Here is a 25,724-nt window from a genome sequence, read left to right on the forward strand (position 1 = left end):
AAACATTTAATTAAAATGTTTGAATAAATGTCATTATCTCCAAACTTAGGGATTTAGACACTTTAGTTATTTAATTTTCTAAAAAGCCTGAATTTATTTTTAAGGAATACTTCATGACGAAGTCTTCCTTTAAAATTCAAAATGCCTTTCTTCACAGATATCTCACCATACATTTTCCTACCTTATGTCCAATATCAGCAAATCCCTCATTTGTTTCAAAAAGAGTATTTCCTGCCTTTATGGAACTATTAGAATTAGCAGACTCTGGAATACAGCAGTGTTTATCTATCTAGAACAAGGAAAGATGGAATTTGCTAGTCTGACAGCTTTTAGTCAGGAAATGGAAAGAGAAGGAAGGAAGGGAGGGAGGGTCTTACCTTTGGTTTTGGCCCAGTTCCAGAAGTTTCTGTACATCACTTTTGGTTGATGCTTCATCATTTTTTAAAGACTGATAGCAACAAAAAAAACCCCAAAACTGTATTAAAGAGATCCTTTTTATTAACAATCTGTGAAAATATTTAGCACTCATTCATAAAGTGGTGCTGGTGAACTGCAGACATTACCCCACTTAAGAAAATTGGAAGAATACTCTGATTTTTCTTTACTGTAGCTCAAACACAGTTAACTGTACATAGTTGTGTATTTTTTTTTCAAATACTAAATGAGAGATAAATACAATAACCAGATTTAGAAACAGACCAAAAGCATTAGAATTTTATGACCAAGTAAGTGTGTATATACAGAAGATAATACCACAGCTTTTTGCCCATTTCAAGATCTCTGTAGTGTTGAGTCTAAAATATTTCACAGTGTAATTTTGCTGAATACTACCTTCAACTGTGCTATATTCTAAAATAAATTTCCTACAAGGAGAGCATATTTCTCTAAAAAGTAGGAAAAAAGCCTACAATAATGGTGATAAAGCACTCAAAAAAACCCCCAAATTAAGCCCAAACCAAAAATCCCAAAGGTCAAAGGACAGAATAATTAAAACCAGAGAAGTCAAGAAAATATATCATAATACAATGATACAGCACAGCAGTGGTGCACACACACCACTAGTATTCTCCTGTGAACAGACAGAGTGCTTCTTCTCCTTTTATTTTTCCCAGCTAGCTTACATCAATGAAGACAAAGATGTATAGTCAGAAAAATAATTTCCTTTAAAGCGGCAGGAAATACAGAGACCAAATATTTCAATTGGTAATAGTCTAAGTGCTTTCACCAGACCAACAGACTCCACAGGGAAAAGTCAGGCGCTCCCTCATCTGAGCATCTGGACTCAGGGAAGCATTTTCAATCTAGTTTTTCCTCTGAGGAGCTGATGTGAGTTCAGAGCTATTTTACCGCCCTTTCAGCCTAACCACGGCATCCAGAAGTAAAAAATGGAGAGAAGCCTCAGCTCTCCCCACGGGCTCATCTAGCACAGTTTGTCAGCTGAACTTGTAAAGCAATGCCCTGCAGCAAACCCAGCCAGACCGGGTAGATGGCAGGTCACAAAGGTAAACCGAGCGACTAAATTGAGTGTATGGAATTCAGCAGCAAAGATCCAACCTGCAACAGCAAAGGCCATCGTTTGCAGCAGCTGCCAGTACAAATGTGAGCCAAGAGGCCAGCTGGAAATACAATTGGGATAGCAGAAGATCACATATTTTAGTTAAGACATTAAAATTAATTAAGAAACTAAGTCAGCTAGCAGAAATCACGTAGCTTAGTTAAAGAGTAACAAATATATCGAGAAAGAGGAGCTACAAGTGACAGGCATAGATGAAGCAACTGTGAAGAAGCAGAGACCATAGAAATACCTTGCCTCAAGAATAATCCAGCAGTTCAGAGGGGCTTGGACCACGACCAGCAAAAGGTGCTGCTAACTGGCCGAGGGTGAAGAGCTCACCATGAGGAAGATGGCTTTCTTCCTCCCATATCCCCACTCCCCTGCTTCAAAAACCCAGTTACGGGAGCACCACTGAGCAGCCACAATGGATTTTCAGCCGATTCCAATGCGAAGTGGGCAGGTAATGATTATGTGCTATGCCTCCTTAGAAAGCACTTGGGTATGTAAAACCTCTTCTGTATAAACAGAGGGCAGGAGTCTGCAACTCCTTGCACATGTGTTTGGAAATTATTCCACATCTGTCCAGCACTGCAATAAAACACCCTTCTTTTAAACTTTAATTAGTTGAAGGGTTGTCTGTCTGTGCTTCAAATGTGCGTCACCTACATTAATACTGCATATTTCTTGTCATTCCCTTCCTTTTCCTATGTTTTATTTTTCCATATTTTCTTTATTTTTATTGAGTTGACAAAGGCCCCAAAACATTAGTATGAAATTTTCCATGAAGCCATCAGGTTTATGCTAAGTGAAAGATCAGGAAAACGAACAAAATAATAATATACACATATTTAATAATTTTTAAAAAGAAGCACATTTTTTGTAATTAAAAGACACCAATAAAAAAAAATGTTGAGGTAAGTAAGTAATCTTCTAGAAACTGAGACAGAGTCTAACCTGGAGGTTTACTTTAATTCCCTGAAGTTCTTTAGAAGTCTTCAACAGTTGATGAAGTATGTTGCTCCTCTCCTTAAAGACTTCTTTCAGCTGTCTTTCCAGTTCTTCATAGCCCTGTCTAACACAAAGAATAAAAGCATGAGAAAATTTCAAAACATTTCTCAATGCAACTTTAAACGTATTTTTCCTCATCCAAATTTAATTTATTCCAACACCCTGTAAAGATTTCAAGGGGACTATGTCCCCTTGCTCACCTGTAGAACTTATTTTTTCCTAATACAGATGAATAGATGTTTTATGCATTGAAATGATGTCATGATTCTGAGTGAGCAAGAACATTTACTAGCTGCCATTTTTATGAATAATAGAAGAGCTGCCACAAACCACAGAAAAGTGTAATAAAAGAATAGGAACATAATTATTACACAATGTCAGATGGAGTATAGCTGATATAGCAATAAAATGTGTAATAATACAAGCAAGCATTGGCAAAATAGGTGTGATGAATGTATTAGATAATACAGCGTGCCACGTTTGTAACCTAAGATAAGAAAACCAAAGCAGTTAAAAAAGTTATTTTTTTGTTTGTTGTTTGGTTTTCATCTATTATTTCAGCATCTGAGTTCAGTAGCTGTAATTTTTATTGATCTGCAGGCCATACCGATGCTTATCACATTTGGTTCCTGTTTAAATCATCACGTTTGCCAGGGCTCACTACACTCAGTCACTCAACTCTTGATCAAGACAAGGTCATGATGTTCTTGTGACATGGCCAAAGGGCAAACTAAAAGAAAAACAACAGCTGTATGCCATACCTGCATTTGGACGCTGATTCCATAGCTACTTCATCTTTAAATGACTTGGAACAATAAATAAACATCACTGCCTTCACAAGTTCACCCTTTTCTGAGACTTTATGGGAACTATGGAGAGATGAGTTATTTTTCAAAGATACCAGTGTAATATATAATGGAAGGCATTACCAAGTGCAAATATTAATGTTTCTGTCTCTTCCCACTATAATATTTCAAATAAATTTAAAAACATCTCTCTTTTGACTATATCACGATGCAAATTACATGGGGAGGGAAGAAACAGCTAAATTTACAACACAGCAAATGCAAATAAAGCGCTAAGCTTATCACATTTCAGTCAAATTTGTGTTTGCTGTTGAGAAAATCCTTCTGAACTGCTGAAATGCAGCTAAGCTAACAAGCAGATATAAAAAGCAAATGCTGACAACAAATGCCCAGCTCACTTCCTCCAGACTTCCCTTTTTCAGACATTAACTCTTCCTGCAGCAGATGGCTCCATTGGCAGCCACATCTGCTGTGTTTTCTGGATGGAGCTAAATGGAACTTCACTCCTCAGTTCTTATTTTTATCAGGTTCCCAGTGACATAAATGCTTCTTGAGCAGCACTAAGAACTATGTGAATTAAACCTGCTCAGAGAATATGTAACTTGCACAACAGCTGTGTCCATATATTTATCTGGGTTTTTTGTCTTCTCCTTCCACATCTCCTTGGAATGACATTTCCATTGCTAGTTCGATGAAAGAAAATGCTACATAACTAAATTCTTCAGCAAGACAGTGAGATGAAGTTTCTTTGAAGGAGTGGTACATGAACATGGCTGAAATTTACAATATATGTAAAGGTCATGGTTCAAGATATTATTTCTCCAGAAAAATCTCTTCCTTCACTCTGTATTCATCACATTTTTACTAGATTAATACTGAACCATACATAACTTCATGAAATTGTCTATAGGCACACTTTTTCTTAGCATGAATGTCACACATTTTTCTACGCTTTGCATTGGCTTCTGTGATCTTCACCTAAGTGATCTCCAAAATAACCAAATGAAAATTGAAAAGGATGGAATGTGACGTTACTGCAACAATGCTGAAGCATTCTAAATTCACTATGAAGAAATTTCCCACATTATCAGCATTTAAGTTGTCCAACACCAGTCTGCAAGCGTTACTGTAGAATTTAAACTTTTCTAAATGCCCCAGATATCAGATTCCATAATTCTATACTTATGATTCATTTTCATACATGAAATTAATATATAATTTAAAAGAAAAAATTCAATTCAAAAGATGTTCAGGAATTGAATTGAAATTTGAGCAACTCTAGGTATAACTTAAAAATCCTCCTAATTCTCCAAAAGAAAAACAAAGATTCTGGAAATATTTACAGCAGCTAGTTTGCATATATTCTCATCTCTGCTAAAGCTGTGCTCCTGTGCAGTAAATGTAGAGATTTTCCTACACCAGGAAGAAAGGTAATGGTCAAACTGCATTTAAATGTATTTAATGTTAAGCAACTTTTTAAATAGCTTACATCATTTATTTTGAACCTATATTTAACTTCCCTCTGATAATGGCTGAGTCTTGAGGGAGCTAAAAATGTTAATTTAAACGAAAAGAACTTTAGACAACTGAGCTTTTTTTGCTGATGCTGTGTTACAGGGTATCACATACCGAGCCCCAGGATGGACTGACAGATCTCTTATGAAGCTTTCAGGAGGCTGTAAAATACACTCTCCTGTTCACTGCCACACATTCCAAGAAGGTTAGAGAGCAAGTTTAACCTGTATAATTCAACAGCAATTTTAAGGGTTTATTGATTTAGCTCCCACCTGAGCTGTGGAATGGGTTTTCTCAAGGGCAGCTGCAGTGTGAGATCACCCACCAAGGACAACCCCACTCCTTCTCAGGGATGTGTTTTGCCTTGTAGCATCTACACTCAGATATATAACTGCTGTGGCTGGACACTGCCCAAATGCCAGGCACCCACAAAAGCCATTCCCTGGCTCTCTGCTGCCAGAGCTGGGCAGAGGTAACAGGAAAACAAAAATCAATGAAGAGCCCCCCATGAGTTGAGATAAGGAGCGTGAGAAAACACTCTAAGGGCAAAACAGGTTCAAATTTAATGGTACAAGGTAAACTAATTATTAAGAGAGTCAGAGGAGGAGTGTGGGGGAGAGTTTTATTTTCAACAGGACAGCCGTAAGTGGTTAATTTGTATATAAGCTTTATGTGCATACAGCCTTTGCTTTAATGCTGCATTCAGAAATCTTTTACTTCCTTGAGAGATCTTTGAATAGTTCCCTACTCCTGGTTTCCAAAGACATAGTCAATTATCATCCATTATCAGTCACATTGGAATCTGTTTTTTGAAGTCCAGTATTAGTTTCATATAGTTTAATTTAAGTGTTTTAATGCTCCTGTTTTTAATGTAGCCAAAACTAAAGCAATTATCATCAGGGAACCCTGGGTGTTCAAAAACTGATGTTCAGAACATCATTCATGGTTCATTTTCTACTGCACAGTCTGAAACACTTTGTGAAGTTCAGACTCTTCAGCACACACGATTCAGAGGGGAAAAAAGGCAAGCAAAGGAAACACATTGCTGGCTTGTGTTTGCCTTTTTATGTTTGTTTTAGCAGAGGGAGGCGTGGAGCTACATTTTTAATTGCTTCCAGCAAAGAACAATCTACTTGTCTAATGAACTGGAACTCCTCCTGATAAATGCACTACTCTCATCTATGTATTTAAGCTTGGCCCTGTAAATCCCATTTAGGATTTGCACTTTAAGAAGTCTTTGGCAAAGCTATCTGTTTATGTAGTGTAGATTTTTAATTAGAACAGCATAAAAAATATTTACATTAACAGACAAGATTAAGTGGAAAAGGAGAAACTTCTGGATCTGATGGCTTCAAAGATGGATCTTAGAACAGAACACCTTTCACAGACATTTTTGTCCAGTGACAAGCTCAAGGAGGAAGCTTTCTTTGCTCTGTAATATTTAGGTATTAGATACAAGACAGAACCTATTCCTGGTGCTATAGCCTCTTGTTAAGATTACAATATTTTTTCCTATAAAATTTAACTTGCAGGATTTCCATTGCAATCCAAATCCAGAAGCAGCTTGTGCCAATTAAGTCCACCCACAGTGCTCCTCAGCCTCTTTTTTCCAAATGCCTTCTCTGAAAGTTGAAAACCGGAAAACAGTTGGAACAGCATCACATTTAAAATATTTGTGAGGATGACAGGTACAGAGAACAGAACTCCACAGCCTGGAGGGCTTTTTGCAACCCCTCTTTTATCTACCAGTGGAGCAGAATTGCAAGGACATCATGGAAGAAACAGGAAAATGAACCCTTATTTAAGAAATAAAAAACCCATGTCTGGCTCTCTTTTAGCAAGTATTGTCCATTTTATTTTTATGATCCCAAGCACAATACTGCTGCCAGTTAAAAAGATATTTTTAAAGACTAACAGATGATCTAGTGTTGTGTTAAGCAGGTTTTCTGCAGTTTCTTTTTGTGGCTCTCAGCTCACAAAATTCCTATGCGCTGCCTACAGCCTGCCCAATTAGGCACATCACACTATCAAGGAATACATTAAAAAATTAACTGTCCTTCAGCAACTGAACAGAAAATAAAAATGCACTCTATTCAGGAGCTAAGAATTTATTATTAATTTTAAACTAAAAGGTGTAAAGGGTAATTTTTTTAATCTGTTAAATAATGATTAAGATCCTGGTTGTCAAATACTTTGTACATAAACCCACCTGTTCTCACCCTGTAGGTTCCAGAGGTACAGACTATTTTTATTACTGTTATAATTAGCATTCCAGGTACACTGGACAACCATGAATTGACATCTAATATGAATTGTATGAGCAATTCACACCTCGAGGACCTGAATTTTCTGTTATGTATGGCTGTTAGCTTGAAAACAGAGTACATCATGATTTCCATGGCAGTGAAGGACACCTTCAGAGAACTATCAAACACAATGAAGGAGGCAAATATGATACTATGCAAAATATGAATCTATAAGCTTGTTTTAAGTTCAAGCAATTATGGTGTGGAAAACGTAGGAAACGTAAATCAAATTCTCTCTCTTTTTTTTTTTTCCAGTTAAAAAACCATGGATTGACAACAGGATAAAATATAGGCTGTAATATTTAATTCCCTAAAAATAATTTTTATAGACAGTTTTAAGTTGAAAAAAGAAGCAAAATCCACGATAGGAAAGCAGAAGCACCACTAAGATGACAGTCATATTTTGCACCTACATTGACAAAAGAAAACACAAATGTTTCTGACATATAGATTTAAAAGGTGTACCTAAATTCTGAACTTAGCAGAGAGCAGGTCTGTCAATTACTTTGTTCTAGATCTCTAACCTGTAACAAAAAACCAGCTTCATCCCAACATTGACCTAGAAGCATTTATTTAAAGTATTACTGATCTACCAATCTAATCTTTATTTTCTGTCCTGTGCTGAATACACACAGTACTAACTTGAAAGAGAAAAAGAGAATCAGCATCTATCAGGTTACCAAATTAAAAAAGGCAAACTGAAAGAATGCAGAATCACAGAATCATCTGAGTTTCAAGGGATCCATAAGGACCAGTGAGTCCCCAGGAGTCACCCTCAGCTCCTGTCACTGCAGAATAATGAGTTCAACACAAAGTTAACAGGGAAAGTGTTTCACCGCCGCCCCAAAATGTTCCAATTTATTTTGAAGTCTCCAGCTACATGATATTTTTCAAATATGCCATTTATTTCTAGTACTGCTCATCCTTGTATTTGAGAGAGAGAGAGACAGAGGAAATTCTCATTTATTTAAATACCTAAGGAGTCCCCTCTCCTTTCCGGGAAAATGTTCATTCTGCTGCCTGCTATCAGGCTTTCCTTGAACACCCTACAACCAGTAATGAGACACTAAAATTCATAAGGCAGGAATTCACATGGAGAAGAAAGAAAAGAAAATCTAAAATAAAAACACAGACTGAAGGAAAAGAAACCAGCACCGAACCCCACAACATAAAGTACACAGAGGTTTAATTACTCAGCTCAAGAAATTTACTTGAATTAGATGAAGAAACCTAACTCATCAATCTCTTCAGAGCTTTGCCAATACCACATTAAGTAGTTGCCATAAAAGATAAAAGATTTCATCCATTTCTTTGAAATAATGCCTAGCATTTTTATCATTAATGAGCTGACCTGTTTATTAATGATAAGATAAACCTTGAGGAGCATCATATGAAGTATATTGATTTTGACATTCAACACCACCTTTTGCCCTGTGTGCCAACCCTCAGGAACTGCACAAGAACCATTAGAACAAAACAACAGATTTTTTTGCTAGTTCCTAAATTCAACAGGTTCAGAAATTACACAGAACATACATCTATAAACTTTAAGAATTCTAACTGAAATCCTATTAATTTACCCCTCCCATTATAATATTTTTCACTTTCACCTACTGATGATTTTGCTAATAAATTCTCCCCAAAACACAGTAATAATTTAACATAATACTGGGATTATGCTAATTGGATCCTTATAGTGCCCCAGAATTAAACTTATGCCTTAGATAATCAGAACTAGACCATGTACAAGACTGGCATCTAAATACTTTTTCTAAATACAATAATCAAGCTGACCAAATCACCACAGGTAACCCTAAAGCTATGTAAACTGGTGGATGTTTGCTCTGACAGCTAAAGTTGCTTTAAAACAAAAAAGTTATATATAATATATATTACTCATCTTGTAGCACCCTTCCCCACCTTTTACATTAAGAACCAGAAATATCCCAGTAAAATTTCATCACCAGTAAATCACTGTATCCCCTCCTTCCATTCCCTTCGTTGAGATGTGTAAATCACTGTAAGATATACATGAACAAAAGCTTTTTCCTATACAACCATCCTCCCAGATTCCTGCAGCAGAGAGGAGGTCAGGGGTTGAACATAAGTTCAGAAGCAATAAAGGAATTACTGAAAAAGCTCTAAGTTTGACATGAATTTATTTTATAGGTTATTAGAGAATCTGGCTTAGGAAAAAAAAAAAAGCAAACTGATTTTCATGCAGCACTCGGCCATTGGAAATTCAAGTATCTTTAGATGATTCAAGAACACACTGAAGCAGAGATCTGCTCAAATTTAACAAGTAAAACATCTTCAGAATTACTTAATTTGACCGATGTTGATTCTCACCCATGAACATAACATTTGGATGGGCATAAAACACTTGAAGACTTCTGTTAATCAAATCAACAGGATATTCTACTTCTGCACATTCTGAATTTGCAGAGAAGAATCTTGTTTCAAGCCCTTTGTCATTCATTCATTTTCCTTTCTTAGAATATGCTGACATTTTAAATTCAACATGATCATCTTCTGCCAGTGTCTGGGAGTTCTGCATTATGGGAATGCTGGTTTTCTGCAGCATTCAAAGAGAGAAATGCACATGATAATAAATAATTTCATAATATTTCACATAGACTCTTCCTCAGAACCAGTTTTTACTAGACTTTCTAACATTTTTTCCCACTGGGGGAACACAATTACTTTGAATGTATGTGTATACATACACACTCAAATACAACCACACCAATAACTACATTTATGTCAACAATTTATGGCTACAAAATAACACATTTATGTCGAAGGATTTTTATGTATTTTGGAAGTGCTGACACTGCTATCACACACTTCCCATCAACCTGCTAAATATTTTTCTTGTTTATGCAGCGATTTTCAGGTACATCACAGAATCCCTCAAAGTTGTTTTTTTCTGATTTCATTAAATTAGTTTTTATAAAGGTGCCCATTACTACTCCTGGTACCTGCCTTGAGTGTTCTCAATTCATATTTTGCTGACAGGAATAAAAGACTTGGCTTTTAAATAGTTGTTCCACATTTAGAAAAGGAATAAAAACACTGCAATATTTGAGAAAGCGTATCAGGGTCTTTAAAACAGAACCAAGTCAAAGTAGAAGTATTTTAGCTGTGTGACTGCACATGACAAAAATTAGTTTCTCTCCCCTTTTCCAGTCCTTTAAAAGTATGAACTCAAGCTAAAAAACCATCTGCCCAAAAGACATACAGAGATGGAAGAAAGGAAAATAAAGGGTCTGAAACAAGCCCAGCAAATAAACTGAGAGCACCCAGAAGGTGCTGGTGGTGATTTTGAAAGGCAAGCGGCGTGGTTTGAGAGAAAATGAGTTTTTTGGGATGCTGTGGTCAGAACACAGATAACTCTAAATATTTTTTCCTAGGGACAATAGTCTACATCCTCATGCACATTTCAAAATGGCTGTCAGAGCTAACACCTTCTGATAGTGGAACCCTGGAAAAAGTTACAGATAGAATCTAAAATGTTGGGCTTTGTGCTTTCCCAGATCAACTGCACCTGCGTAAGCAGTGTGATAAATTATATAATTGTTAGATGTGATGATTGTTTAGTAATTAAATGTAATTATTATATAACCATAAGAAGAATAGTGAGAAACTATATTGGAAATTCTGAGGGGGGCTAAATTTATGTATGCAATAGAACAATATAAGTTTAATAATTAACATGAAAGTCATGTAACGATAGAGTATAAAACATGATCATTTCGGATGTATGGTCGGAGTCAGATTTGGGTTGAATACACCCCGATTCCCAGAGCTCTTAATAAAAAGCACCGCATGTAATCCCCCGTGATTATGTGTTTTTGAACGCTAACACTTCCAGAAGTCACAAAAGACAGGAGATACAGGGACACTTTTACATTATTCCAGTAATTTTTTCTGACATTTTGGCCAGCGAAAACCTTTAACAGACCAAGCCTTGCAGCCCAAAACCAACAAGACAACATGATGCTGCTGCTACTCCCTGCTCCTAGGGAAGCAGAGATATGCTAATTATATCTGGGGATAAATATAAACTGTGATCCTTTCCTAGAACGCTCATCAAGCACATTACTGAGCTGTGGCACACCACCAAGCCCTGAGCCAAGGCTGTCTTTAAACTGATTGGTGTCACTTACCTAGGAAACAACCAAAGTCAATCAGAACATCCTGACATCCTGTTACAAATCAGGAAAGGATATATCTTAATATTAAAAAAAAATTAAAATCTTAATATTTAGGAAGCAAAGTGAGGCAGTGAGAATTTAACTCAAAAATAATCTGATTATGTTAGAGCTCATAAATACCTTAACACACACATTCCCACACACAGGTCCCAATGCTAGGAAGCTTGTTTCTAGTTTCTAAGTCCTCTTCCTCTCACTCTGAAAAACAGACTGTGTCTAAAATATGATTCAGATAATTCCTCAGGAAACTTCTTTTTTTTTTAATGATGGATGGCTCTCAATGACTTAATGACATTGCTTTCACAGCTGTGTCCTCTGCAGTATCAAACATGCTTTTTATTATTCTACTGAAATGCAAGAGATAAACAGTAGGACACAACCTCAGAATGGAAGTTTAATAGATTTCCTTTCCTTTCAATTTTCAGTTGGGGCTTTTTTTTTGGTTTTAAACAAATATTTCCAAATATCCTTACTCCTAAATGCTGTGATCTTCAGAGCTTCTCAAGTCCCTGTAGTTTCCACAGTTACTATGACTGCTAACATGAACTTGAACCATTGCTACTGCTCCATTTATAAAGCATTATTTTATAAATATTTATAAAATATAATAATAATAAACACACTTCAGGCAATGATGATGGTTGCATATTTTCACACTATTTTTTAAAAGGAAATAAAACAGCATCATCGAGGAGCTTGTGCAATAGAAAGGAGCATGGTGGAGTTCAAACACTTCAATACATTTTATGAACAACTAAAGTCAAAATATCTGTGGATATACCAAACAAATAAAATTGAAACATAATGCTGTCCTGTCTTGTTTTAGTTACAGGACCATATTGCCAATATTATTACACTCAAGACATGTAACCCTCTCTCACCAAACCAAACCAAACTCCCAATGAATCAAAGAAAGAAACCACAAAAAAAGAGCTTCCCACATTGCTCTATTTTTAATTATGTATTTAACTTTTTAATTGTAACCTGAGAACTTCTTCAGAATATTTATTAAGCTCCTGTTGAAATTAATATGCACATGTAGGAAAATATGAAATCATTGTCAAGTTATCACCTGGCAAAACAGAAGAGATGAAGAGATTTTTGCCATTCTTTATCCCTCAGATAAGATCTTCTATATCCCAGTTGTTGTTCCATAACAAACAACAACAATATATAGGAAATTCCATTTTTTCTAGTACCACAAAATTAGGAAACTGGCAATATTTTAATATTTCATCAGGCACATGCGTGAGCAGCATGATTTGCAATTAATTCACGCAAAACAAAATGCAGCAACAATTAGGTGACCCAGTATCAAAAAATGTAGATCAGAAGGATAAAGTAGCAAATGTGTGACACAGCAACAAGTAGAAGTTAAACACTCTATTAGTTAAAAAGAAAATTATAAAGGACATCGAGTCTATGAATAAAATCATCCGCAGTACATCAAGGCAAAGAGTTCTGGAGGAGAGTAAAATCACAGATATTGTGCTCCATTTTAGAGAAAACATTTCAGAGGGGTTGAGATCTATTTTCCTATGCAAGCACACACGTCTCATCAGCGCAGAAACTGGAGCGTAATGCCTCATGAAACAAATATTTCCTTTGCCACCATTTGCCTTGTCCATCAGCACTTTCAGGAATTTGCAGTAGAGATGAGAACCCATAACAGATCAACCAGAGAGGAAAAGACTTCAAGTCCCTTCAACAGATTTCCATCATTAAATACTACAGAACTCATAAGGGATGGCTGTATAACTACAAAACAGAGTTCAGCTCAAAAATAACTGTCTTCAAAGTTTAGCCATTCCAGAAAACACACAAGAGAGAAAGCTAGGATACATCAAGAAAGCAAATTTCCTGATTCAAGCTGAAAGACTGGAAACTATTCAATAGTGCTGTATTTTTATTTCTACTACCAGTGAACAACCTGCATCCCTGAGCTTGCTGCTGGGAAACTTTTCCCCAGAAAAGGATAAAAAACAAAAGCCCGCTGTAAAAAACAGTAATAAAAAATTGTTTGCACACATCACTGAAAATTAGTAGATATTTTCAGTTTACATGCTTCAGGAAAAGTGTTTTGGTTTGTAATTATTTTCTCCCACTCTGAAGGGATATGGCCAAAATGTGAACTTTAACAGAGATATACTGGCTCATACTTCTCAAAGCTTAGCAGTAGGAATTACAGAGGGCTATGCATTTTATCTCCTGAAGAGACTCAGGAAAAGCACCTTGGGAATGGGTCCAAAACTGCTTGTGTGTCTTCTGCAGACAGATCTTTCTCCTGCAGAACTGTGATGCTATACTGGGAACAGAAAAGGTTGCTAGAAAGGTCTCAGTAAATCACTAATAAATAAATAAACAAGCAGGAAAACAACCTCTACCATTCTCTATTTTGTGCAAGCAGTTATACACTGTACAAGGAGATTTTCCATGCCTTTTAGTCAGCTTGGACTTGCACTTACTTTGTGTTGACATAAAACCCAAGAGCTGCACCTAATATTGCTGTGTAAAAGCCCCATTAGCCACAGACACAAAGAAGACTTTCCCTCTTCCAAATGGTCACTCTGTCTTGAACTCTTCCTTCATTTTAATGAAGGCACTACATCGCAGCATAAAACTGAAGATTCCAGTTTTGTAAGTAACTCAGAATACAGATGTTCTGTCTCCATGGAATTCTCACCTCATGGCACTGCTAAGTCTCCTTCCTGGAGTACTGCATCTTTTTCTATTTGTTACTCCTTCCAATGCCCAGCAGAAAAAAGAGAGGGGATAAGAAGTTTATTACTGAACATGATCTTTACCTTGAATTTCTTATCTGAGCAGCTCACATCTACTGTTTCATCACAGATTAGAAACATAAAAAAAGTAGTATCTGTCCAAGCATAGCAGCATTGCCTTTCTTCCAATATGTGAGCTATCAACCAACCTTACATATGACCTATGGAATTGATTTTGCTTTCTCTCTTTTTTTTTAAATTCTTTTTGTATCTCAGAGGTAATAACAATACATATATTTTATATATATATACATATATATATATATGGAATAATATTAAGAAATACACACATCACAGAAAGTGCTATTCTTTTTATGAGCTAATATATTAAGGAACATATTTTCTTAATTAGCCCTTTTCTGCTAGTAAATATGCAAGGGAATAGTACAATGTAGTATGGGAAAGCTAACTAAAATCTATAAATGTTACACACAACTAGAGCTGAATAATTCATTAACTATTTAACACATTTCCTAAAGCAGCAATGCAAATTACTGTTATCACAGACCTAACCCTAATTTTTTGTTTTGTGAAGGGATTCCTTTTTTCCTCCCACAATCTGAAAGTTTAATTGCCAAGTGATCAACATGGAGCTTTGGTAACTAAATCAGCTGAAGGATATTTAGGCTGATACCATGCTAGGAGCTCAGATAATGAAATTGTTCCACTGCATCAGATATAACACATTGTAGCAGCCAGAATAGCTGCTAGTAAAGCCCAGGGTAAGGAAGCAAAAAGGGCCTTTGCAGGATATCCACAGATATGGATTCATCCTGAGGTGAGATGTTCAGGGTCCAAGGGCACTCATGGGGACAGCTTTACAGTTCCCTGAACAATTAGAAGGGGTTTTAATAATGTTGGTTTTAGTTTGAGATGAAAAACATAATTTAGTTTGTTTTTCATCTCATAAAATAGTATTTTACTATTTCATTTTACATAATTTTATTTTACTATTATTATTTTACATAAAATAGTATTTTACCTGCATGACCATGTAATTACCAAGGATGTGCATCTGTTCCTCTGCTGACAGACTGCTAGGAAGCAAGAAATCTTAGAAAAATCCATTTAAGTTTAGAAATTTTGACTACACAGCTTTAATAAAACTGGTGGTAAACTATCTGAATTAAACTTTAAATTATAATCTGGGCATTATCATCTAGATGGCGGTACTCAGTTAATGTAAAGTGCAGAATCTTCGTCTACTCAGCTCCAAGTTCATTTAGCCTTCACAGTTTCTTGATACTGCTGAATGCCCACATCATTCTGCTTTCAAAGCTATCAATAAGAAGAATTATCAAGTCAGTTAATAGTACAGGTCTAGAAATTGTACTTGGAATTCTCCAGTGGAGCTCCAAAACCCAGGAAAGGAAAAATGCTTTACCAGTACAGGCTACGAAGCCCTTCACCATAACTGAGCAGAGCCACCAGAGCAGTGCATGAAATTCCTGCCATCTGGAAACCACCACAACCACAAAGGTTAGTTCTGGTGCCATGCAAGCTGCAGCCAAGAGCCCAGAGCTGGCTTCAGACCAAAGTCACCTGTGCACAGGTACACAGGGTCACTGCAAGGCTCTGCCAGCAGCAGCCACAACGCAGCTGGGCACAGAGATCCAGCTGTGAGCAAAGGAGCCTGTACAGACAGGACACACAGCTCCTCAAAGTTTTCTGGCCCTCAGTCCAGCTAAAATCACAGCAGATAACACTAGAAATGTATTTGGAATTGGTTTGCCAGGTCCATATGTGGACCTTAATGTCAGACTGGTTAGCTTAGCAAATGAAAGACAACATCCAGGAGCATCTTGTCCTTTCTTTTGTCCCTGTATTAAGGCAGACTGTTACCAGCTGATCCCCTCTCCTTTTTCATGTCAACACCAGTGAGTATGTATAACCATCCAGAGAGAGAGAGAGAGGAGCAGGGTTTGGATAAAATTGCATTAAAACTGTTCCTTGATATTCCCCGTACACAAACACATGCCAAAGGAAATGTATGTCTGCCCACAAAGAAGCATGACACTGCTCTCCTGTAAGATCTAAGTGCTGACTGCTCATGAAATTGCTGACACCAAAGAGCAGAACTCCTCCTATTTAAGTAATTTCAATCATTACAGATGTCCTTTCACTCGAGATATCAACCTGTCCTGTCATCAAAGAAAAAAACCAGATCGGATAAAACAAGGTCAGTCAGTTCAGAGTATATAAAAAAAAGCTCCAATTTTGCAAATTAAAATCCGTGGTCTCCTCACTTGTCTTCCAAATGGCTGAAAGAAAAATACAAGCAAGGGCTAATAGTAAATATTACTATGGATACTAATATCATACAATTAAGACTAAAAATTATTTAAGAATCTGTAACAGAAATGGGTTGAGATACAGATACAGTATTTTCCAAGATATGTCTCATGATTAAAATCAAAAATCCATTGGTGTGTTAAACTTCAGAGCTCATGCTTCATGAAACTTCAAGGGATGAACTGCTGCTTGCCTAGTTTTCAGGTTCAGAAATACCTACAACTATTATCCTGGTTGACTGATTTACCTTGCAATTATTACTCATTATTGTTGCTATGCACTGGACAAGACTAAAGCCCTTCTAACTAATGAAAATATCTTCCAACCAGATCAGTCCTTCATTCCTTTCAAAGTAAACTAAATCAACATAAGATAAACTTTAAATGCACATGAAACATTTTCCTCCTACATCACCTCTACTTGACACCAAGAAATTACTAGGATTTTGTGGGCTCTTTGAAAACTTGCACAAGATGATGGTGATTCCAGCTTTCAAGTGGACCAGGCATTGGGAAAATGTTAATAAGCTTGGAAAACATTCCAAAGCTTCCTCTTCATTTCATACCACCCACAGGAAAATTGTATCTTGCATCACAGATGGCTTATAAAGGATGCTAAGCCATTTCTGTAAGAAGAGGTGCTCAGACATTACTTGAAATTAAAGAAGTTGGATCTTTGGAAGAGACCCAGCATTTACAGAGTGTTTGTTCACAAGTTCTAATTTGCTTATTCTGTAAGCTGTGTTTCACACCTGGCATGTCCAAAAGTAAGAAAAAACATCATAACTTAGAGAAGTGATTAAAACATTGTTGGATTTCACCCATAAAATTATGTTTTTCAGACACTAATAAACATTCACAAAAAACCAGAGCTGATGCCTTTTTCAAAGTTGATATTACATATGCTAAAACTGCCACTATGCCTATATGTCATATCTACATACACATCACATACATATGATTCTAGACAAGTCATTCTCCTGATGGAAATTCAAGAGAAAACTTCTCCCTTCAATAAATCTGCATTCTGAGCTCCTACCTTGATCTTCTCTTTTCATTCTTTACCTCTGCGTCTCAGAGCATGGGTCAAAACTTCCAAACTTTATTGAAGCTTTCAGTGTTTCAAGATGCAAATGCAAACTTTTATTTGCATTAGCAAACAACTGCTGTTTTGGATAATCTCACTGACACTGCATCAATTCAATAATATGATCTACTTATGTGGGGTTTTCTGAAGCTACCTATTACTATCTTCCTCATGAAAGACAAAAATCTTCAGGTTTTGCTGAATGGCTTTTGGTTTAACTACATTCAGCTGAACTTTTCAGTCATTAAATGACAGGTAGCACAGACCTGGACTTTCCACTATCATGGTGTAATATTTGTGTATGTTATTCCCCTGTACTCCCATGCAAGAATATCAAGAACAAAGTGACCAAAGTGATTTTGCAGTCCTGGTGTGCTTGAGCAGAAGTTGACTAATGACTCCACAAAGAAGAGGCAATACACATCAAAGAGCACCTCAGAGTAAACAAGAAGTTTCTGCCACTCACTGACAACTTTTTTGAAGGAATTTTGGCATGAATAATTTGATGCAGGCAGTATAGAGTATGCACTAGAATGAACAGAAAAAAACCTTGAGTCTGAGAAGAGTTTAGAGCATAAATCTGCATTACTGTACACCTGCAAAATTACATCTATTTTCTATAATGGTTACTGACTGGTATTTTACTATTTTGGGAGAAAGCATTACCTGTAGCACTCAGACATTTAGATCACAGAAAAATAGGGGTGAAACTTAATCAGGAGAAATCCATGAAGAAGTCACATTATTATAAAAGCTACATAAAGTCTGTTCAACTTTGTTACTAATGAAATACCACAGCTAACTACTTCCCACTAGTATTAGTGCATAGACTGCATTAGTCTCACTGACTAATGAGTTTGAATTTACAACAAGCACTAGCTAGAACTCAAGAGATTTTTCAGGAAATGTATACACTGAAGCCATATATAACATATATATATATATATATATATATATATATAAAACACTAAGAATACACTGGAAACATTTGTCTTGTCTAGTCTGTGATTTAAGATAAGCCAAGTATATTGTTTTTCAAAGACAATGAAAGTCTAACTGGAGAAAGGTGGCACAATCTTCAATGGAGTAAGGTGCCTCATTGACAAATGTATGGTTATTTCTGAGCCTTAGAGATTAAAGATATTTATTTCTGATTTTGTTTTTCCAATAACCAAGGTTTGCAGGTAAACAAAGAGAACTATTTCTAATACATACAGCAAAAGCAAGATAAAGTGTCAATTATAATTTACTGTGAAAAAACTTAGAACTCAGGTATTCTTTCCACTTTACCATCCAAAATTCTATTATTGATATTAATACTATATTTATTTGCTCAGCAGTAGGGCCCATAGACTGAAGTACTGACATTGCTACTTAGGCACTTATAAGAAAGGCTGAACTCCACATACTATGAAAAGTAATTATTTCTGCCCTACACTGTTTAACAGGATTTATATCTCCCTATATACTAAAATTATAGGGGAGACTGCTTTAATAAACTAACATCTCTATTGCTTTTCTTTAGAGGCTATTACCTGATAATAACAGCAGTTAAAAAAAAACACATTACAAATGCCTTCATTTTTAATTAGGTGCTAGTTTAAAAAAGAAAATAAACACTCCAAACCAACAACAAAAAAAATGAGAAAACTCTTTCAAAAAGAAACTGGATTGTAAGCATCTGGAATGTTTATAACTATCAAGTTCCATTTGCAGCTATTCTGTCTCTCTACCTCCAATATTGCTACTGCTGTTTATCAAAGTCCTGTGTGACAAGGATCAAGGCTTCCCAAGATGCTAAACCAGTATCTCAGAAAACAGCAACTTCACTGAGCAAAATAGAACAATGACATCAATGACACAGCTTTACCTACCTGAACACTGACTTCATATTAATAATTACTGAGATTTTATGTGAGATGGGAAAGTTGAGACAAATAAGGGGAAAGGAGATAAAGACAATCTGGGAAAGCTTTCTGGAATTGCAGATTACCTATACTGTAGTGGCAGATATTCAGGGGAAATTAGGTTTTGTATCTGAGTTTTCTCAGTTTAAGAGGAACTCAGAGAAACCCTCTACACTAGCAAAAAACTGGAATTTACATAATGCACATCCAACTTCATATTTGAGAGGACACATTTCTGCACTAGGGTAAACTGTGCCTTAGCACCTACCCAGAAAGAGATTCTGTGGTCCAACTTCAGTGATACTTAAGTGATTTTTGCACAGGAGAGGGTTTGAGCTTTTATGGGTAGTGGCTATATAAGCTAGGAGCAATGATGGAGGTACTAACAGCTTTAGAGTCATCTCAAAACAGATTTTGAAATTTTGAGCATTTCTAAGAATGCTCTTTCTAGGCCTTGCTTGATTTATAGCCCTACCTACTGCACAGTTCTGTGAATCTATTTCCTTGCAAAGATTAAAACATGGAATGAAAAATGGATGTGCAAACATTATGAACAGGTTTTTATATTACATTCTTGTAGCTGTGATTTCTACTAGTAAAGGCATTCTTCTTGTTGCAAAATTTGGTTGATGTAAACTTTTCTTAAGAAAGGATGATTTTAGTGTTTGCTCTTTGTATACTCTTCAAGCCTCATCCACAAGAAGGGAGATTTAATCCATGGAACTGAGAGCAGCTAATATGTGAGGGAGGCCCAGGTGCTAGAAAGGCAAATTACTAATTGGCAGAATGACTTTGTTACCATTTAGGGCTGGACATGCTTCAATTATCTCTGACCTAGAGGGAGGATAACAAAGCTTGGCAAGAAGGATGTGCCACTGATAGTGGACACAAAGAATTCAAAATTTACAGGCCAGAAGGGCATTTAGCAGAACCCCCAAAAAGTAAACTAATAAGGACAACTCAGAAACTGTGCTGAATCAGCTCCAGCTGGGTAAAAGGTAATTCTAACAAAAAGATCAGAAGCACTGACCCAAGAAACCAACCAACTCAAAGGAGAAAGAGCATGCAGACTACCTTAGCATGAGAAGTAAGAGAAATACTGACCAATAGTAGAGAGAATATGAATCAACAAAAGAACTAGGTAACTTGTACCCAATGAACATGAACGTTTTTGTTTATTAAAAGGTATAAAGAGTGAAAAATTTGGGTGGTTGCTGTGCTGACTTCATGGATTTGCCACCCAGCCCCTCTTTCCACACAGAGCTGTAAATAAACCACAAACCTCAACTGTGTGTGTGGATTGCACACCAGGTGAGAGAACCTATTTTGGGACAAGACATTCTCTGCTTCATTGAATCTGTACTAGAAAGATTGAAAGCCTTATTTTAGTGCTTCCTCACATGGTACTTCATGTCTATAATTGCAGGTACAATTAAGAGATGTAGATCCCTGTAGTTAAGGACAATTCCACTGAGATCTGGAAGAGCGAAAATGAGCAAAGGACCATTTATTTCCTATTTTATTTCACCATGCAAACCTCTTTCTCTTTTACTTAATTGCAGGTTCATGTTTATTAATCACACCACACAGATTTCTCATTCTAACTGATGAAACAGCAGATTATCTCTTCCTTGGAGAATGCCTGCCAAGGAATAACAGGTTTTAAAAAACTAAATGCTATATAAACCCAGTGCAGACTTCTTTAAAGGAAAAAACCTCCCATTCATATCAGCTCATGTTTTTGCTTAAACTTACATTTTGCTTCCACAGCTCTTGTTTTGTCTGCTTTCCTAATTAGCACATCATTTAGGGACCCAGTTGATCATGCCAAATTCTAGCATTATTCATTCTTTCCTACAGAGCAGCACTGAATAGGCAGACTGTATGGATTCCTCTGCCCTCTCCTTGGCCACTTCAGGGATATTCACTTTCCTGTGTGCTGGAGAGTCATTTGAATGCAGAGCACTGTCACTCCTCTATGAAGCATTGTTAGCACCAGGATGCAATGTGATTTATTAAAGCACAGAGCACAAGTCCTGTAACCCCTAGGAGCCTCCATCAGAATAAAGACCAGAAAAAAACATTTAACAAGTGCAAAGCAGACAAGCAGGCTGGGTTTTATTTTTTGTGTTATTGAGAAGGTATTTCTTTATAGCTGCACAATCTTACTACATATGTGACACAAGTTCCAAGATATTCCTACTCCTCCACCTTCCTCCAGAAATAACTAACAGGGCTTCTCTTGTTCAATCATGAGACAGGCCATCAGTGCCCAGTTCTCTTCCAACAACCTTTGCTTCACTAAATTTAAAGGTCTGCCTACACTGGTAGGCAAAGATAAAACCTGTGCAGCTACTGCACAGACCTAAAATAATTCTGCTAAAAGGTCTCCTGTTCTTGGATATTTTGAGTGCCTGTATTTAGCCACACAGTCTGAAGGCCCTGGTCCCCAAAACAGGGACAGAGAGGTTTGCCAGGCAATCATGCGCACATGGTTTACTTTGAAACATCCACTGTTCACTAACCCACCCTCATACAGGAAACAAAAACCCGAGCACAAGAAATTCCACAAGTAGGGAGGACCTCATGGTATTGTCCCAATGTTTTCTTCCATCAGTACATCCTTCTCAGCAGCAACTTTCTATTACCAGAAAACTCGCTAACACGCTGAAGACTCTCCTTATGGGCCAAGAAATATAATTACCAGTAAAATGAACCACAGACATAAAGAGCTGGAATACAATACATGTACATGCAATCAAAAGCCCATTTAGTAAGTATGAAGAAATATATGTGATTCCAATTAATCTGCTTGATATGCTACAATCAGCTACTGAAGTACAGTCATGAAATCTGACATGTTCTGGGTTGGAAAAACACTTAGGTATAGAAAAGAGGCCTTTCCAAAAGATGAAGTGTTTCAAACCACCAGCCAGACCATAATATTTTAATACTGCACTTGAAAAATAAGTTTATATCTTAAAATTGACAGGGAAATTTAGTTGGCATCTCATAATACTTCAAGCCAGAAAAACCCAGCTTTTATTAATTCGTCTGCTTGAGTTTGATGGGATATTTTGCTTTTGGGTTGGTTTTTGTGTATTTTTGTGTTTGTGGTAATTCTTTCCTCCCTCCTTCATAGCTTATGAACTACAATTGCTTAAATTGGTGTTTCACCTCAGACTAAATCACAGAATCCTGGCTATTTTCCAGACCCAAAACCGGCTGCAGCTTCTAGATAAGCTGGTTGAATGCTTTTCTGTAGGGTACAGATCCATGACCAGTATGTTGCTCTGTTTGCTCCACCTAACTTAAAATTATAGATTTTTAATTGCTCATTGAGAAGAAAAGGGAAAAGGCAAAAGAAAGTGTTTGTACATCAAGTTTTCAAACTTATTTTCTCTCATTCACGTCTACTTACAGAAAGTAAAAAGTGAACCTTAACATTTACCTATACTCTAAGTTAATAAAATTCATAGCTAGAAAATTTCTGCCCCAAGAGCAACAGTCACAGTAAAAAAGGGATTTTGCATATTGATATGAATCAGATTGCTAAAGATTCTCAAGTACTGTGTGCTGCTCAGTACAAGAAATTCAAGGAGGTTTGGAGAGGATGCAGCAGAGGTCACAGAGGTGATGAGGGCTCTGGAGCTGGGCCTGTTTAAACTAGAGGAGACTGAGAGGGCATCTCATTAATGCTATTTATTAATGATATTAATAAATACCTCAAGGTCAGCTGCCAAGAGGATGGTGCCAGCCACTCCGCAGTGGTGCCCAGGGACAGGACATAAACTGAAACACAGCGAGTTTCACCCCAACACGAGGAAGAGCTTTATGCTGAAGGGAACAGAGCACTGGAACAGCTGCCCAGGGAAGCTGTGGAGTCTCCTCCCTGAAAATGTTCAGAACCCACCCGGGTGCACTCCTGTGCCAGGTGAGCCTGCCTTGGAGGGTGGGTTGGACTAGATGATCTCCAGAGGTTCCTTCCAATCCTAAGAATTCTGTGATTAGCTGAGATCTCATAAAGTGAAGATTTCTGGATACAACTTGACACTAAGCAGGAGTTCAGCAATTAAAACATATTAAATTATTTGAAGTTTGAGGAGATTGGAGTTTTGTTTTTACTTTGCATTAAATCACTTTTGTAAGTATGAACATTCAGCAAATCACTGTGCTCCACAGTACACATACTCCATATTTTCAATCTTACAAAGTACGTAAAGCTTCATTTTTTGATTTCTTTTGTCAAGAATCTCAAGAGCACACTGAATTTTAAACACCACTTGTTTCCTGTTTTGAAATAATAATCAAACAAAATATCCAAGGTGAATGTCTCTAATTTAGCATTTCTCTGACCAATACATTTACGTTTGTAATGATTAATAATGTAACGTCATGACTTGCAATAATGTCATTCTGCTTAATATGCTCATTAATAAATGAAAAAAATCCATTGCAATATTGACTTTAAAGAGTTGATGAATTTTCCCCTCCCTGAAACTGACAATGCCATAACTTTCACACTTTTTATTTCTGTACTTCATGAAGAGTCATTGCTAAATATTGCCACATAAATCTTATACTTTCCAAATACTTGCTTGACACAGTAGTATAGAATTTACACTGTTCAGGCAGAATATTGAAAGCAGTCTTGTTCTCTCAACAGCATCAGCTGTGCAGGAAGTCACTTCTATTTCACTGTGGTCCTTTACAATAGAGAGCCTGGTGTGGAAGCGTGCAACACTCCAGGTAAGACAACAATAAACAAGAACCTGAAGACTGAAAGGATCCAGTGGGTCTCTCTTTCCTGACACAAGACCAGGAGAGTCTCCCCCAACAGGGGAGCCCCCAGGAGGGTCGAGCCAGAGCCCCAGAAGTTGGCAACAGGTACCCCAACATGGAAATCCAAGACAGATATTATATAAGCCCTTCCTTATGTCCCCACAACTCAAAAGCCATCATTTCAGGGGCACTGTGCCCAACCACCACACCTGCCACCCTCCCTTCTCTTTTTGTGAACAGCGAGGCACCAGCCCAGCAGGCTCACTTGCCAGCTCAGCCCAGAATTTCCCCTCCACACACCCCAGGAACCTCCCAGACCACCTACTGAAGTGAAGGGAGACGACCATCCGATTGATGCATCGAACTCCAATTTATTGATCAAACCAGCCACTTTTATAATAGTGTTAATGAACTTCATGCATATTGCAAAATCCAAGCTCACGATAGGTTAACAGAGAAAACTCTAACCCCTCCTTTTGTTTTCCAATACCTATGATTTGTTTATTGAAAATAGGACCAGCTCTCTCAGAGAGCCCAAGGACAGAATGTCTGCCTGTTATGGGAAGACTGTCTGAGAATCTTATTGTTTATAAAGCGGTGCTTGAGAGAGCCTAATTGTTTATAGAATCAAGCCTGGGAAATGCTTTACAACTACCTTTTTTACTTTTCCCTCAGCTCTATACACACCTTCATGGCTCTCCACAACCACCTTCTCCATGATGTGCTGTGTTGGAATCCATAAAGTTAGAGGGTTTTAGGAAACGGTTAAAAAAGGTATATAGGCCTCAGGCTGAAGTTCTGTTACAGCAGAAAAGTTTCCCATGCAAGCAGAAAAGCTTCCCAAGCAGTAGACGTGACAAATAACAATAGGCCTCTGTAGAATTGGCTTTAGGATGGCAACAAGGTTATTTAATGTATATCTTTAGAAGGTTAGCATGAATAGAGCTCTGTTCTTTGTCTCTTATGAACCAGTCTTTGTTTTAGCTACCATTACACGTGTTTTATAAGATTCGATAGAATGCTTGTCAACATGTGTTTTCTATGTGTGACTGGCTGAAATCTAGACTGAGATGATTTTATGTATTTCTGTATCAGCCCTCCCGGGGGAGACATTTTTGGTGTGGATCAGTGAGCTGTCATGTCTCCATTTTGTGTTTTGAGACTGATGTGCTGGAAATAGAAGCAAAAATCTCTTCACTGGTCTGGTTACAATGTTATCCACAGCCATGTAAATCACCCCAACACACCTCTCTGATGGCAACTGCACCACGTCCCACTGCACTTCTTACGGCATTTCTATTCAGTAACGTCAGGAGAAGAAACAAACAAAGCTAAAAGTCTGCATTGAAATACCTCTAGAAAAAACTTTTCATTAAACTGATCTCAACTACAGCATATCAAATTTGTAAGTCACCTAATGACTGTACAAATAGCTGTCGTAGGAAGGGGACCAGGACACCAGCTGGTTCA

General features: G+C 37.1%; 1 protein-coding gene across 1 annotated transcript in view; it reads right to left on the bottom strand.

The window, feature by feature from the left end:
- LUZP2 (leucine zipper protein 2) overlaps positions 1-25,724 on the bottom strand; it is a 77,329-nt gene that overhangs the window by 37,683 nt on the left and 13,922 nt on the right. The window contains exons 2-3 of the mRNA XM_054283638.1: positions 2,510-2,627; positions 378-448 (exon numbers count right to left, since the gene is read on the bottom strand). Of these exons, the coding sequence (XP_054139613.1) occupies positions 378-448; positions 2,510-2,627 (189 nt within the window). The remainder of the gene's footprint in view (positions 1-377; positions 449-2,509; positions 2,628-25,724) is intronic.

This window comes from Melozone crissalis, unplaced genomic scaffold (genome assembly GCF_028551555.1).
Source record: "Melozone crissalis strain CALT ecotype California unplaced genomic scaffold, PUWL_Pcris_2 ptg000038l_1, whole genome shotgun sequence".
NCBI lineage: Eukaryota > Metazoa > Chordata > Aves > Passeriformes > Passerellidae > Melozone > Melozone crissalis.